This window comes from Balaenoptera acutorostrata, chromosome 8, assembly GCF_949987535.1.
Source record: "Balaenoptera acutorostrata chromosome 8, mBalAcu1.1, whole genome shotgun sequence".
In the NCBI taxonomy this organism is placed as follows: domain Eukaryota; kingdom Metazoa; phylum Chordata; class Mammalia; order Artiodactyla; family Balaenopteridae; genus Balaenoptera; species Balaenoptera acutorostrata.
The window spans coordinates 76,517,797-76,534,245 of record NC_080071.1 but is presented as its reverse complement, the minus strand read 5'-3'; the positions used below and the strand labels follow the sequence as shown (position 1 = coordinate 76,534,245).

Below are 16,449 nucleotides of genomic sequence, written 5' to 3'. Positions count from 1 at the left end.
CAGCCAAAGGCCAGGACTGGGCCTTGGTAGGCCAAACTGGGCCACGTGGGAATTCCTGAACCGATCACCACAGCCACAGAGACACAGGTAAAGGAGTGGGGTCAACCCAACCAGGCCCCTGGACTGAGTGAGGCGGTACTGGGAAGAAGGCAGGAACGGAACCACCAGGTGCCTGCCCAGCTCCACGAACCCGCTCCCCAGTCACACTCGTATTCAGCTCCCGCTGCCAATGGCCTGAGAGTCTCGTTAGTTCCCAGCTGAAACTCAGGAGAGGGACAATGTAACTGTCCCAGCTGTTTGTTAGGCAGTGATTTCCACACCAGGCCTCATGACAGGTGCTGCTGGCTGAGGACTGGTGCCCATGGGTAGGAGTCCTACTGGATCCCATCAGCGGGGGCAAAAAGCAGGGTTGGAAGATGGGGTCTCACAGTTCAAACAAGGCTGCTTGGCCTGTCCACTGGGGAAAAGCCATGGGCGGGGCAGTTTCTGTTAGCAGTAGTAGGGGAACAGCAGGCCTCACGAGTGACACATCCAACTGCACCCATGGCATCCGGAATGGAAACAACTTTATTGATACCTGAGAAAAAGTGCAGGAGAAACATTCCTTCTGACCACTCAGCCCGTTCCCTCGGGCCAGGTCATCTAGAGGCTGGACCAGTCCTCTCACCCTGCCCCTGAGTTGTGGGTCATTTGGGGCCTTGCTGACCAGTGCCCAAAGGCCAGAGAAGTCCGCAGCCAGAGTCTGGAGAGAGAACATCTGTAGCCGTGGCTCCTGAGGCCGGGGGCGGGGCCAGCACGGCAGCCTCACTGGTCAAGGTCTAGAGCCTCTTGGGTCACAGTTCGGAGTCCGATGGAAAACAACTCCTCCCAGGGCTCCCGGATCCAGGCCAGCAGGGCCGTCAGCTGCTCCGGACACACAACATGGAGTGCCCAAAAGCTCTCCAGCCGGGACACCTGGCAGACAACCAGTAGTGAGGTGAGACTCACAAGGGCCACACCAGAGCAGGGGAGGCAGGGAAGGCCTCAGGGGGACCCACTGCCCCTCCCTGCTTCATGGCCTCTTCTCATCCCCAAGCCTGTGTCACTCCCCATAAAAGATCCTGACTCTGAGTTTTTTAAACAGAACCCAATCAGCCTTGACTGAAGGCCCCAAAAGGGCTTTCGCATTTACCACCTGGTTTCTTTAATCCTCCCTGTTTCCAGAATATCATCAGTCCTGGAGTCAATTCCAAGGAACTGCCTGGGGTTCAGTTCCTGGCTCTGCCACTTGTGACCTGGGCATGCTGGTTAACATCCCCAAGCCTCAGTGTCCTCAACTGTAACTGGACTAATAATCATAGTACCTCCTCACGTGGAGGCTGTAAAGACCACACGGCTGGCACACGGGCCTCATCAGACACAAACTCCAAGTAGCCGGGTGCTTCATTAGGGCCTCCCAGCTAACACAAGGCTGGGCTTCAAGTCCAGGGTGTTTCCGCTGCCTACAACTGCCTCCCTCCCTACTGTCCAAACCCCGTGACAGCCTCCCGGTTCCCTGCACCCTGATCCTCGGTGTCCCCCTACCCTGACTGCCCGTGGTAAGTCCCATACGGCCCGACACACGCGCTCCCACACCTCGTCGTAGAAGACCAGCCGCAGGTCGTCCGGGGCCCCGCGATACAGCAGCACGGAGCTCAGGCTGCTGAGCGGCTGCTGCTCCCTGACACGCACCAAAGGGCCTGGCCCGGGGGCTGGGGCCTTCTCAGAGGCTTCGCCCGATGCCGCTGCAAGAGGGGGCTCCGCCTGGGACCCTATAGGGTCCTCATCTAACAGGTACAGGGTGGACAGAGTCAGCAACAGGGACACAGGGCAGGTAGAAGGCCCTGGAGGGAAAGAGGCAGGGTGAGGCCCGGAGGAGAAGGCCATGGAAGAGCCCAGATCCCCCGGGCAGCGTCCCAGCGCTGCTCAGAAGAGGAGTGACCACACTGAGGCAGCCACAATGCGGCCTGTGCCTCTGGGGGCCAAGGCCCCCCCTTTCCCAAACGCCAGGGGTCTCTAGCCTCCAAGACCTCTGAGGCCCAAGACAAAGGGAAACTGCCCGACCACCCCACCTCCCCGTGGGAAAGGACCGGCTCTCGTCTTCACCACAAGGATGAGGTGGAGCAGACCCAGACGATCTGGGCCCAAAAGCAAAGGTCTCTGAGCCACGGACGCCCCAGGGCACATCCTGGCCCCTCCCAGAGGGGCCAGGAACAACGAGGCCGTTATTTGGGTGGGAAGTCCACATCCCAGCACTGAGAATTGCTACAAGGCACGGAGAGGCGCTGGGGGGCTGGGGGGCCGGGGCGGTGGCCTCACCTTCAACCAGGAATGCCCGAAGATAGAAGAACCGGAGAGGCTCCAAGGAAGGGTCTGTCTCTAGCAACGGCCTGGGGAGAAGGTGGCAGGCCCAGGAAGGAGTGGTCAGCCAGGGGATGGGAAGTACCACGAGGGGGTAGAGTGGGGAGAAGGCCAGGCCCCGGTCAGGAGGCATGGGCGCTCAGGGCCCGACCAGGGGCTTGTGGAGAGAGGGCCCGTGCTCCACGAGCAGCCGTCTGGGCCTCAGCCTGGCCTCAGCCTCCTTATCGACTCACCAGAGCCGATGCTTCGGGGTCACCTCCTCCTCCGTGGCGCTGACGCTGCTCCTCCGGGTGGGGGGCAGAGACTGCAAGACATCTGGACAGAGCCAGCCAGGGACAGGGAGCCCTCAAAGACTCCACCTCTTGCATCCCAACCTCTCAACACCTTCCCATCCTCCGCACTGCGGAACTTCCAAGAGGGATGGGTCCCGTTACCCGGCTGTCTCCGCTGTGGGCACCAGAGCTGGCGCTGTGGCCCTCGGCCCCCACCCCACCCTCCCTCCTCCCCCTTCCCTCTCTCACCCGTAAGCTCCTCCAGGAAGGCCCGGCAGTGCCTGGCATCTCGGGGCAGCAGGACACAGCCACCTGCCCCAGCCGCCCACTCCAGCCGCAGGCTCTGTCCTGCCAGGCCCAGCTCTATGCTACTCAGATCCTGCAGGGGAATGGCCAGGGTCGGCTGCAGCCAGCCAGCCGGAGGCCCGCTGTGGAGACAGTGAGGGCAGAGCGGCAGGAATGAGCGAGAGCAGAGTGAGAGCATGGGGGCCCCGGACGGACCCCTCCCTGGCCGTGGCCCCGCTCACTCACCGGATCTCCCCTGTCACCTTCAACACGTACAGCCTGTGGTCAGACACAACCGTGAGACACAGAAACTCCCCAGGGTGCCCTGCCAACACCAGTGGCACCTAAGGGGAAGAGGAAGTTGATGTCAAACAGAGAGAACCAGAGAGGCGGCTGCCAGGCTGAGGGCCGAGCTACTGGCGACATCGCGTCCATCCCAGCCTCTCCATCGGCCTTGCTCTCTATCCCACAGCCCCGCCTGCACTCAGACCCGTGGCAGGCTCTTAGCAGGTCTCCCTGCCTGTCATCTCGCCCCCTCCAATCCACCCTCTGACAGAACAACTGTCCCCAAACACAAAACCTATTGCCACTCCCCTGCTTCCAAGGCCTGCAGTGGCTCCCGCAGGACTCAGGTTCAAGTCCAAACTCCGTGGCCGACACAAGACAATGCTCTTGAATGAGCCCTGCCTGCCTGTTCAGACTCCTCTCAGGACCCCCACCCCGTGGCTGTCCCGATCACGGCCAGTTCTCCCCACTAGCTACTCTCTCAGGTCTCCATGCATTTGCTGCTTCCTTTTCCTAGAACATTCTTTTCCTCCCTCCTCTGGAACTCATCCTTCAAGACTTGGTTTAGCCATCACCACAGGAAGGGGAGGCTTCCCTGGCCCACACAGGCTGGATCAGATGCCCCTCTACGGCCTGAGCCTGATTCCAGTGCTTGCACACCGCATCATGACGGGCTGTTCCTCGCACCAGAAGAGAAAATGGAGGGCAAGACTGATGTCCTCTATATCCTTAGTGTCCTGCAGCTGCTCAGAGCTCCACAGAGAGGGTCTGATGGCGTGGGGGATATACAATAATGGCCGGAGACCCCATTTACTAAGCGCCCGGGGCTGCACGAGGCAGCCTGCAGACATGGGCTCTCACGTGTGCTCCACACCCCGTGAGGTAGGCAGTATCCTCCCCGTGGTAGAGGGGAGACAACGGAGACTCAAATACCAAGAAACGTGTCCACAGCCACACTGAGAGCAGCTGCCGGAGTTTAAACCAGAAGCCAGACCTGGGGGCTCCAGTGCAACCGCCTGGACACACTTTGCTGTGGTGGAAAGAGGCGGGCACCCTGGTCAGTTGGGGGCACAGGGTAGAGCCAGGCTGGCACAGACCTTGAGGCAGCACTGGAACTCCTCTTGGGCATCGGTGAACACCTCGACGTCCAGGAAGAGCCGGAGTCGGTGGTCCACAGAGCGGAGGCCACAGCGCTCAGGGGCTGGGGGCAAGCGGTGGGCCGTCAGCCTGCCCCGGCCACCCTGGCTCCAGCGCCCCTCCCCCAAACACCCCGTCTCTGTTCGCCTAGACTCACGGGGGCTGAGGCTCCAACTGTGGCGGTCACGGGAGGCCGGTGCCTGAGATGGGGCACTGCCGGCCCTGGTGCTGTAGGCACTGTGGCCAGGAGGGCTGTGGCCGGGGCTCGGGGACTGCGAGGGGGCTGGCGATTGCTCTCCCTGTCCCTGTTCTCCACTGGGGGTTCCAGGGGACAGGAGAACCACGTGATCACTACCACAGTTTGGACACACAGCAGGCGATTCTGGAGGGAGGATGGGCACAGTCCCGTGAATCACACACACAGCACCACCACCACCCCCCCCCCGGCTGTACTCACAGCACTCCCTCCCCACTCCCCCATCTCCAGCTCCACAAGCTAGCTGCTCCGCATGCTCCCAGCCCACCTGATGCCCTCTGCAGGACCGGCTGCTGACCAATCGCTCCCCGCCCCAGTGAGGGATGAGCAAGCCCGGAGCCTCGGCCCACAGCCTCCTCAATACACCCTGCCTTCTCATCTCAGGCTGTCTCAGAGAGGGCCAAACTCAGCCAGGCCCTGCTCTGGGCCCCTCCCACAGCCTTGGGCTGGGCGGGTACTCGATGTCTGAAAGCCCCAAATCAACAGATAAGGGTCCGATTCCAGGCTCCGTTACTTGAAGGCTGTCATCTAAGCAACTCTGACAAGTCACCTAAGCGCTCTGTGCCTGGTGCCTCATCTGTGAGATGGGGATGATGAGGGTATCTACCCTAGAGGGTGGTCAGGATGAGGGAGTGGAATCGGGTAAAGATTCCAGGACACAGATCAGCGATGAGAAAGGAAACATTCTTTGAGCGGCTACAACGCACTGAGGACGTGCTAGACCCTTTGACGTTGTATCAAGACTCTCCTGAGCCCGTTTTGCATGTGAGGAAAGCAAAGATCAAATGACTGACGCACCCTGCCCGAGACCACACGGCTGGGGGGTCATAGCGGCAGCTACCGTTTGTGGAGGTCCTTGGTTCTGTGCCAGGCAACTGTGCCTGGTGCCGTTTTGTCACTTTTAAATCTCCTAACGTCATGGGGCAAGTCCATTCTCTTCTCTGCTCAGATGAGGTGACTGAGGCTCAAATCAAAGGAGAATGGAGCACACAGGAACATTCATGACGAATGCCACCACTGAAAGGACCCCCAGGGCCACAGGACCCATGATGCACAGACAGGATCAGGGCCAGCGTGGGGCTCTTTCCGTTGCACACACTGTGCTGCTGGGCCTTGGGGGGCTGCGGCTGCCAGGGCAAATTCAGGGTGGGGGATGGAGAGGGCTCAATTTTCTGAATAAAATTTAAACCCCTGCTCCAGCTGCTGCCAAGAAGGGAAAAGTGACTAATAAAAATCATACATTTCAACGCAGGTGTTACCAAGCATATTTCTTTCTTCTTCAGTGTCTTCAAAGACATGGCTTTTTGACTGGTCTGTAATGGAAAAACCTCTCGTCTTAAAGAACAGGATGTGAAGAGATGCCACGAGGCACTACTCGGTATCAAGTAGCTCACAAGGTCAGTCAGGGAAGGACAATCTAAGCCAACCCCCACAGCACCCTACTCAGCAGCCAGACAATCCAGCACTGCAGTGGGGGCTCAGTAGGTTTTATGTAGTTTCTGACATATTAGTCAAAAAAAGGAGGGAAAGGCTCCAAGTTATGAAAAAATGGGTATGTTTAAGCAGTTACAGAGACTGTATTTCCTGACTTTAAGGGGGAAAAAAGGATGTAATTTCTTCCTTTCTTTCTTTCTTTGTGAATGCAGCAGGCAGACGGTTTTAATTTTTCCTCCAGGCAGAAAAGTTGGTCCCTGCTCCCTTCTGCCCTAGGGCTCCCCCTCCCCACTCCCACCTCAAAACCATTCTCCCTGAAGCGGCAGGAGGCGCGTGGGTAGGGAGGTCAAGGGCAGGGCTGGTACCCGTCTTCCGGAACAGAGGCCGCCAGCCTTCCTCACCGTCCAGTCCTGACCTGGGCTCCTCTGGCTTGAACTCATGGCCACAGCGCAGACACTGGAGTCTGCCGCCGGGTGGGTCCCTCGCCTCCCCAAGCTGATGCTTCCCCAAGGTGGCTGCTGGGCTCAACACAGCCAGCAGCTCCTGAAACAGGGCGGGCCAAACAGCGCCGTGAGCAGGACCCCAGCCCTCGGGCTTCCAACCTCCCGCAGCCTCCTGGGCCCCACGCCAGGCCCCATCACCTGGACAGCCGCCTGGGCATCTGGCTCCAGCACCACATAGCGACGCAACTGCCGGTCGGGGCAGATGTAGGAGAAGCGGAGAACGAGGACGGGGCCCCCAGGGTGTGGATCTGAGCCCTGAGCAGGCAGAGGGGGTCGGAGGGATGAGGGTTACACTGCGAGCGTGGAGGAAAACAAAGCTCTGGACTCCGTCAGAATGCTTTTGCTGACCGCCATGCTCCAGCCCAGAAGCTCTGCTCCTCAGCCCCGCCTCCCAAGCCGCCTGGGGCCCACCTTCCCCCCTCAGCGCCCCTCCGAGGCTCTAAGCTCAGAGAGAGAGTGTGGGAAACAGGCCGCCCAGTGCCTGGCACCCAACGCCATGTTGTCAGAGTCGGCTCCCGAAAAAAGTCCGGCGCCTCTTCCAGAACCCCGGCTCCCACCGCTCACCTCGGGCACCGGCTCGCTCTGGGTCTGGGTCTCAGCCTCTATCTCAGCTGCCTCCAGACTCTGGAGCTCAAGCCGTTCCAGGGTTCGAGCTGCTTGGAGCTCCACCTCAAACAGGTGGCCAGCAGTGACCCAGAGAAAGCATTCCCTGCCCCGCAGGCCCCCAGGCCCCTCCAGGGGACACACCAACATGGGGCGGCAGAGCTCCACTGAGGAGAGACCAAGAGAGGGACCCTATGAGGAGAGACAGGCAGCCAAGACTCTGCCCCACGTGGGGTGGCCGTCCATCCCGAAGGGGTCAGCAGCCCGCACCTGGGGTCTCCTAGCCCCCAGACACGCCCGCGGCCAGCGAGCACTCACCCTCCAGCTCGCTTTGCTCCTCCTCCTCTTCCTCTTTTCCTCCCTCCTCCTCTCCCTCCTCCAGCTCCTCCTCCTCCTGCGGCTCCGGCTCCACCCTGACCGCCTCTGCCTCCTCCTGTGGAGACCCCTTCTCAGGGGGCGGAGGGCCGCGCACAGCCTCTGGGCTCGGGGCGTCCGGAGGCCGGGTGCCGAGGGCAGCGGGCCCGGAGGCCTCCAGGTGATTCCTGTACTGCAGCCAGTCACGGCCAAAGCGGTCCCGGAAGCTGTTCATGAGCTCCAGCTCCCGATGCTGCTGCACAAACCGCCCTGGGCAGGCGGGGGAGCGCAGCTTAGCGAGCCCGGACCGCCACAGTCCCCGGCGGCCCCGGCCTCTTCTGAGCGGGCTCCTCCGGGTGAGGAAAAAGGGGGTGCGACGGCCGGGGGAGAGCCAGGTCAGAGGAGCCCGTCCCAGAGCGCCTCCTGTGGGACACTGCGGTCACGTGCGCCTCAGAAGCGCGCGGCACCTGCTGCTTTGGGAGACTGGACAGACCGAGCAGCACATTTAAGGTCCTGAGACGTCCTGAAGAAACTACTGAACTCTCTCTTAACACAGCTTTTCCCAGACTGACCGGGCCACGGAATCCTTTCATCGCCTGACCTCTGACATCCAACAGAAACAGTGTTCCTTGAAAAACCCTCTGGAAAGTGCTGCCCAGGAGCCGTCTCTTCTCCTTTCCCCAGACTAAAAGGAAAGCGGAAGGACGACGAGGCCCCTCACAATGCTCCACTCCACCAAAAATAAAAGTCCTCCCAGCCAGAAGCCTGGAGCGCGCTGGACGGGGGCGGGGGGCTGGCGGTGGGCTAACTCACCAGCTGGGGAGGGGTCCAGAGTCCGGGGCTCCGGGTCCGTATCACTGGGTTCCGAGATACTCGCCCGCCTCACACGGACTCGGCTCTGAGGTCGGGTAGAGGGACCACATTCTACGAAAGCCAGGGGCCTGCCACCCAACCTGCCCAAAATACCCACCCACAGGCAAGGATAAGCCCTTACTTACTCCCAGTGCATCGGCTAACCAGAGCCACCATTGAGGCACCCAACCCCGGGCACGAGGCAGCCTAGGACACCGTTTACCTTAACCTTACGAAGCTGGGGCTGGGCCACAACGCCCCCCGACGAGGGGCTGTCACTCAAGTCAGGGCCGCCGGAGGTTTCCGTGGTACTCCCCACCGGCCAGGGCAGAGGTGGGGCCATGGGGCCAAGCCCTGAGGATGGGGAGGTCTGGCGTGGGGCAACAGGAAGGAGAAAGAGGTCGGAGCCAGGGAGCACCTCTGTCCCGCCCGAGCTCGCTGAGAGACGGGACACGCTTGCCAGCTGAGCAGGCGGCCCCCTCCCGCACAGCCCTCTATTTCCCTCAGCCAGTGCCCTCCCTTCACATCCTTCCAAATCGATCCCGCCATCATTCCCACCACACGAACCTGAAAATCAGTCAGTGACAAGGCCTTCCCATCAAGAAGGAACTGAGTGAAGATAAAAGGGGAGGGTAGTGTCGGTGGGGAGCACACGCCCTGGGGAGCCCCAAGCCAGGGCTGGAGGTCCTCCTAGCCCTGTAAGCACCAGCAGGGTCGGCGAGGGGGAACAGCATGATACGCAGGGGGTCCAAGGCCTTGGTCCCTAGCCTAGGGATGGGGGTGGAGAGGCAAGAGGGTGCAGGGGCTGGGGAGGCCTGGCAGGAAAGGGAAGGCAGAGCAGACGCGGGAAGACCACTCACCCCAGCAGCAGCGTCCCTGGCACGGGGAGACAAGCACCGGGCGGTGGCCGCTCGGTGCTCAGGGTGGAACCACAAAGGGTTCCCCTCCAGGCAGAGCTGGGGACAGGAAGAGGAGGCTGAGGCAGGCCTTGGGCGCCCCCGTGTGAGGAGGGATGCTGAGCAACTCAGCACGGGGGGGAGGGAGGGACGGAAGGAGGGGCGCAAAGCTAGCTCCTGGGTCCTCACCTTGCGGAGCTCAGCCAGCAGCCACAGCGGCGACAGCTCCCTGTGTCGTTCCAGCAGGTTGTAGGCCACATCCAGGTGCCGCAGGTTCCGCAGCTGCTCCAGGCCTGGGGCAGGGGTGAGAGGGGAGGAGGGGCATGTGGGTGAGCAAGGCTGGAGGGGGTGGGGGGCAGGGTTGGGGGGGCACAGCAGAAAGGCCAGCCTGGGCACCTCAGACCTGCCCAAAGGCCGCATGAGAGGCTCTGGGGGCACACAGGTCCCAGGCCGCCGAGTCTCACACTGCCGCCGTTCCCCTCCACGTCTGCCCCGCCCTCCCCTACAGCCTGGCCGCCCCATCTCCCCCACTCACCGTGCAGGCTCTGGAGCTCATTGCCTCTCAGTATCAGGGTCCCCAGAGCAGCCCCCGAGGGTCCCATTCTCGGCACCAGACGCAGATGGTTATAGGAGATGTCCAGATGGCAGAGCTCAGACAAGTCCTGGGAGGGGGTGGGGGTGAGGAAGATTCTCTCCTTGACCAGACTCTAGTCAGGCTCCTCTGAACCCTCTTCTCGACTAGGCCTCAACCTTGGCCTATAAAGACTGCAGACTGTCAGCACAAATGATTTCATCCCCCCCACTTCCCCCACATTAAGGCTTGCACAAATCTACCAGTTTCTGATAGCTCCAGAACGACAACTCCAGCCCCCTTACACCGCTACCCAGAAAAACTCAAGGCTGCCAGAAGGATTTAGTTTGCTCCAGCCAACGCCTGAAGATAGGGCCCAGGTCTCCCAGCCTCCATGGGACTTCGAAAAGTGCCAGTTACCAAACCAGACAGGTTTCACACAGACCAATGCCCGTTTCCTGCTCTTCGTAAATTTCCCCTTCCCTGACTTCAGAGGAACCCGTCTAGAGTTTGGTCAAGGAGAGAATCTGCTCAAGCCCCCCATCGTCCCCCTTCCCACTAGCTCACTCTCCGCTGAAAACGCCCACCGATGCACAAATCAAACTTGAGTTCAGTTCACGCTGAATAGCTTATTACTGATTAAAATAGTTTTACTACTAATTAACTATCACAAATAGTTTATTACCATTTTAACTAGTATCCAGCTTTATCTCTGACAGGGAGACATGGGAGAAGTGTTCTTCATCCTCACCACGAAAGCTACCCTTTTCTGAGCTAGGCACTGGGCTACGTAACATCAGATACCGTTTACAGTCATTTTAATACTATAAAAGTACGTACTCCTAGGATGTGCACTTTACAGATAAAAAAATTAAGAGACTAATTTGTCCCAAATCACACAGGGATAGGAGTTGAGATTTGAACACTGCTTTGTCTTATGCTGGAATCTGTGCCTCCAAACAGTACCACCTCCCAGAATGCGGCTCTGAGGGGGTTAGGGGCCTGGGGGCGGGGGCAAGGGCAAGGTGGGAGCAAAAGGAGTCCAGGAGAGAGGGTCAGAGCAGAACAATCAGAGGCCCCAGTGGCACCCGCCCAGCCAGGCTGTTCCTACTCACCCTCAGGAAACCCTCACAGTCCTGGACCTGATTGTGGCTCAGGTTCAAGAAGCGCAGAGCTGACAAGAGACGCTGAGGGGGAACGGGAAAAGGAAGTGGAAAATGGGACGCCCCCAGGCAGCCAACCGGCCCTCCTCCCGAAGGACCCGTCCCTGCCATTCCCCAGTTCCCCAAAGCCCCTTCCGAGGCTCACTCACCAGCGAGCTGTCTAAGGCAGTCAGAGTGTTGTAGCTGAAGTCGGCAGAGAGCAGCGCCAGCCAGGGCAGGGCGGAGCAGAGGTCACCACCGCAGGCTGAAAGGAGCTCCTGCGCAGGCAGGCAGGTGCTGTTACCTCCACTCTCCCCTCCCTACCATGCCAAGACCACGCTCTATCAGCCAGCCGTTCATTCACTCTTTATACACTGAGCTCGGTCTGGAGATGAAGACTTAAAGAAAGCCCAGGGCCCTGTCCCCAAGGAGTTCACTGTGGGCAGAGCGGGGAGGCAGACATGAGGATATCGCATACGATATGCTAGGCGTGACTGTAAACACATGGACGGGCACAGAGTGCTGCGGGAACACAGCAGAGGGAGCAAGGACACTGGGTCCAGAGGGAGGTGGGAGGCAGGAGGCAGGGAAGGCTGCAGAGAAGGCGGAACCCCAGAGCTTGGTCCTCCACGTCCCTCAGGACAAGGCATCCAGGTTCACCCCTCACCCTCCTCACCTCTAATGCCTGGAGGCTCCTGCTGCAAATCAGGGTCTCCAGCTGGGAATAGATGGCACGGAGGCCATGGAGGCAGTGGAGGGGGACACCTCGGAGCTGGGGCAAGGGAAGGGAGGGAGGGAGGAAGACTGAACTTCACAGAAGACAGAGGTCTCATCCCCGCCTCCCAACAGGGAGGCAGGAAAAGATGACGAAGCCACCTATGGTTCAGGGCAGCACTAAGTGGAAGACAGTGGGTAGCACATCACTGCAGAGCAACGAGCACACCCAGGTCTGCCCCCCACACCCCGCCAAAAGAGGCCACATCTCTTTCCCCGCCCCAAATGGCTGCTCAAGCTGGGTTTTGTGCACTGACATCCCCCAACACCCCATACCTCCAGCTGCCGAAGGGACTTGAATGGAAAGATTTTGATGGGCCCTGGGAGGCCAAGACCTGGGACATGGACCAGCTAAAAAAAAAAACCAAAAAAACACTCAGGTCACTGAGGTCCAGCACATGTCCCTTTCCTTGGCCTCTCTTCCCTAGCACTGCCAAGCACAGCTCTCACCTCATCTGAATCTGGGCCCTGCAGACTTCGTGCACTCATGCCGTACCCCCAGCCCCGCCTCCACTGCTCTTTCGGGCGTTTTGTATATCCTACCCCATTCCCACCCCAGAACCTTGAGTGAAAGCGTTTTCTGCAGCACATCGAAGAGGAATTGAAGCTGGAGGATGACGGGGGAGTCGGCGGGGTGGGAAGGCAGAGCCACAAAGCCTGTCTGGCCAGGGCCCCATGGCCCCAGGTGCAGCTCAAATACGTGGTTCAGCTGCTGCAGTGTGGCAGTGAGCAGGCTCAGGGTGCTACGGCCAGACAGGACCGCATCCCCTGCAGGGAGAGGGGCAGACAGGAGGAGCACATAAGAAAAGGCTCTTTCCTTTTATTCTAAGACTTGTGACCCCAGGATACACCCACTCCAACTCATATTGTTGATCCTCCACTACAGGATCAAATTTTTTACCTCTTCCTTGCTCAAAAGTCTTCAACAGCTCTCCTCTACCTTCAAAAACTCCTAACTTTTCAGCCTGATATAGCAGACTGCTTCGCTACAAGACTCCAACTTTTCTAAATTTTCCTTCACCTTCTGCCCAAAAGAGCCTGGCCTACTCACAGTGCTGGAAAAACAGTCGACTTGGTTCCCAGCTTCCTCATTTTCTGACACACCCCCTTCCACTCTGCCCAGCTTGAGACGTACCTTCTCTCCAGGAAGCTTTCTCAACACACAACACTGCTGAACTTTTCCCCATAATCACTCATTTTACATTAAAGTTGATTGCTTTATCTGTATTTTTTTTTCTGATTGCAAAAGTAACATGCGCACTTACAGAAACTTTCAAACAACACTAAAATACATGTCATGGAAATAACCACTCTATAGCACTAAGGTATTGTTATTGCTCTCCATGTTAAAACTGCTTTCTCCAATGAGACTCTCATCCTTGAGGGCATCTTTGGTATTCATTACTGCAACTAAGAAAGTACAACTACAAGGTAGGCAAAGAGGATTTTTTTTAAGTTTTTTGAAAAAATAAGGATTGACTAGAAGGATTTTGCAGAACTAGCACAGACAGGTCCCTCATACCTTTAAAATGTAATCCCTAATCATTATATTTTATATGGAGTACAATATCAAAACCAGGAAATTGGCATTGGTACAATGTGTATATATAGATCTCTGCTATTTTGCTACATGTAGATTCCTGTAACCACCACTACAATCAAGATACAAGTCTATTCCATCACTGCAACACTCTCCCTCCTGCTACCTCTTTAGTCACTTGTGTCCCTGCACATGCATGCGTGCACGCGCACACACACACACCATCAGCCCTAACCCCTGGAACCAAGTCAGATTTCTGCTGAATAAATTATCAACTCCTACAACCTTGTATGAAGGATTTTCTATGTACTTAACACTGAGGATAGATACAGACAAGGTTCAAGGACTCTCCCCACCCTCAAAGAGCCTCCCAGTCTACAAGCGGAGATAAGACATGTGCACAGTTAGTACTACAAGCCAGAAAGTAAAAATGCTATAGAGATTCCACAGATACCATCAATAGGAGTGCAGAGTGATGGAAGGCAGCTAACGTTGAGTACTATGTGCCAGACATGTTACTTCATTTAAATGTCATCAGAATCTCCTAAAAAGTACTGTTAACACTCTCTTACAAATAAGGAAATTGGACTTCAAAGAAGAATCTCGATTGAGATCATACAGCTGGTAGGAAGTTGTCCATCTGATCTCAAAGCCAGTACTTGTTCTACCACAACTAATGCCATCCATTACTGAACAACGACTATGGCTCCACTGTGCCCAGGCTCCAAGGAAAGAAATTATAATAATTACTACCAATTTTGAGCACTTACTATATATGCAATCGTTGTTCTAAATGCTTTATGTGAATTAAAATTAATCCCCATAGCAACCTTTGAGATAAGTACAATCATTATGTCGTTTTCCTGGTGAGGAAAACTAAGGCTCAGAAAACTTAAACAATTTGGTCAAGTTTGAAAGAGTTGGGATTCCAACCCAGGTGGGTCTGACTTCAAATCTCGTGCTTTTAATTATGCTAAACTTAGTGCTTTGCCACAGAACGATTATTATGACCAGTCCTTGGTCTCGAGGGGCTTATGGCCAAGTAACCATCACTTCCCTCTGAGAGTATCAGAGAACGCATGAAGGAAGTGGCACTGGAGTTTGGCCTCGAGGGATGGCTAAGATGTAAACTGTCAAAAGACAAAGGACAACAGAGCGAACAAACCCCGGAGGAGTAAAGAAATGAATTCTTCGACACCCAAACCCTCGTGACCCTAAACAGCTGTAACCCCATGACTCTTAGGGGGCGTTTCTCTGGAAGGTAGGAAGTACCCCATCTCGCCCCAGCCCAACCGGAAGTCTACTCACCGTACTCACGCAGCAGCCCAGCGAGCTTCCACACCAGGGAGTCCCGCGGGGCGGTAGTCATGGCCACAGGACGCTGGGGGCGGAGCCTGAGCAAAGAGGAAGCGGAAGAGCTTCAGGTGGGTGGTAGTGCCAAATGGCCAAGACGTCCGCGCAAACCGAGGTCTCGCGGAGAGAAAAAAAACAAAAAGGAGGGCGAGTAAGAGCTCCTCCTTGGTGCCCTTTCAAGGAGCATAAGGTCTAGCCAGCCAGACTTACCTTCCTGTATAATCCTGCCACCAGCTCTGCTTCCCGGCGCCTATCAATAATGGACAGGAAGTCCCGCCCCGGAAGAAAGGCGCGCGGGAGGGACGGCCGTAAAGAAGGCCTCCGCTGCCGGAAACCACGCCCTAAGTCGTGCGAACGTGTCGGATGGGGGGCGGTGCCCACTGGTTCTGTCGAGGGCGGGCCTTCTGCGGTGGCAGCTGCCTGAGCCCAGGCCACTGCTGCAAGTTGGGCCTCCGTCGACCCCGCCCAGCTGTGGGCTCTGCACCTCCTGAGACGCCCGCTGGGCTCGGCGGTGCTCCTCCGAGCCAGTGAGGAAAATCTGACTCCTTGTTTGCAAACTGGGCGGGGAAGCAAAGTTTAGAGAAAAGGAATTTTCTGTTAGTAAGGAAAAGACTCGTCCAAAGTGAACACTCCTTTTTCAATTAAAGGAGAGCGTGTCCGCCATGGAGGGACTTTTTTTGACATGTGTGAAAGAGCTGGAGCTGGCGGAGGTGCCATTTCTGGGGTTTCTTTGACAGTTTTTACTTAATCTCGCTCCAGACTCGCTTTTCTTTTTTGCTTCATCAATATCGGGCTTTCTCATTAGCGATTGTTAGCCCTCCACGTGCACCTCGTCCTTTGTTTTTTTGTTGTTGTTGTTTTTACTTTGTTTTCTAACAGCTGAATTTAAAGGTTGTTATTGTTTCGGGTTTGAAAATGAGAAAACGGATTCACAAAGCTTAGGTTACTTGGGAAGGTCGTTCAATTAGTAACCGATATTGCTGAGACTGCCAAGTTCCCGTTGTAGCTTTCACCTGGCTCCTGGTCAAATAACAGACGTCGACTACAGAATTAGATTAAGAATAATGTGTCTTAACAGAATTTCTTGTTTTCAAGGAGGGTTTGTTTGGTTGGTTGGTTGGGTTTTTTTTATGTAGTGCCCAATTTTCTGATTTATTTTCAAAATGAATCGTAAGCCAGTTGAGAGTAGGAATAAGGAATAAGGTCATAGTCATCTTTATCCCAAGTTGCAAAATTTGAAGGATCTTCTTTTCTGAAGACAAATTATTTGAAATGGCAAGTTATGCCACTAAAGCACACAGTTTGGCGACTATGGCATACTTTGTGTGGTCTGAGCCCAAAGCCTAAAAGACAGTGAAAGGGACTAAGAGGAAGCACGTCATGATCAGCGAAGCAGTATACAAATATGAAGTAAAAGTAGGACCTCGAGATAGATAGATAGATAGATAGATAGATATTTTTTTTTTTTTTGGAGTATAGTTGCTTTACAATATTGTGTTAGTTTACCCTGTACCGCAAAGTGAGTCAGCTATACCTGTACATATATCCCCTCTTTTTTGGATTTCCTTCTCATTTAGGTCACCACAGAGCATTGAGTAGAATTCCCTGTGTTCTACAGTAGGTTTCAATATATTTTTGTTGAATTATTAATCCCATAAGGGTGATGATTGTCAGTCCCTGTTTATCAATCGCCTGGAACCCGGGAGGTCGGATTCTCCCATACTGTTACTGCTAATTCTATCCTTTTTAGACAAGAAGAGACAGATTCTTTTGATGTTTCTGACATTGTAGTGCTTTGAAATCAATTTCAGGG

General features: G+C 56.2%; 1 protein-coding gene across 5 annotated transcripts; it reads right to left on the bottom strand.

Annotated features, from left to right (window-relative positions):
* Positions 1-558: 558 nt before the first annotated feature.
* STK11IP (serine/threonine kinase 11 interacting protein) lies at positions 559-14,911 on the bottom strand. Of its 5 annotated transcripts, none has more exons than XM_057551750.1 (25): positions 14,847-14,911; positions 14,592-14,677; positions 12,306-12,511; positions 12,020-12,094; positions 11,646-11,741; positions 11,140-11,247; positions 10,943-11,014; positions 9,792-9,918; positions 9,446-9,549; positions 9,221-9,316; positions 8,928-8,969; positions 8,584-8,730; positions 8,322-8,406; positions 7,473-7,778; positions 7,116-7,321; positions 6,690-6,806; positions 6,414-6,591; positions 4,516-4,740; positions 4,319-4,422; positions 3,183-3,280; positions 2,901-3,079; positions 2,613-2,694; positions 2,338-2,408; positions 1,615-1,862; positions 559-954 (listed from the first exon to the last, which is right to left on the bottom strand). In XM_057551750.1, exons 2-25 carry the CDS (start codon positions 14,650-14,652, stop codon positions 805-807), a joined length of 3,183 nt encoding a protein of 1,060 aa, XP_057407733.1. In that variant the 5' UTR covers positions 14,653-14,677; positions 14,847-14,911; the 3' UTR covers positions 559-804. The 5 variants fall into 5 exon arrangements, 4 of the variants coding, with proteins under 4 accessions (XP_057407733.1, XP_057407735.1, XP_057407734.1 ...); XM_057551752.1 differs by having other exon boundaries at positions 1,615-1,805; XM_057551751.1 differs by having other exon boundaries at positions 6,450-6,591.
* Positions 14,912-16,449: the final 1,538 nt, after the last annotated feature.

What these genes read in the sequence shown, in the direction of transcription:
- STK11IP (XM_057551750.1), bottom strand. Translation starts at nt 14,652, where the DNA reads ATGACTACCGCCCCGCGGGACTCCCTGGTGTGGAAGCTCGCTGGGCTG. An exon ending in AGAGCGAGCCGGTGCCCGAG is followed by an intron (nt 6,807 to 7,115) that starts GTGAGCGGTGGG and finishes CTGCCTGCTCAG; the next exon opens with GGCTCAGATCCACACCCTGG. An exon ending in ACCCCGAAGCATCGGCTCTG is followed by an intron (nt 2,409 to 2,612) that starts GTGAGTCGATAA and finishes CCTTCTCCCCAG; the next exon opens with GCCGTTGCTAGAGACAGACC.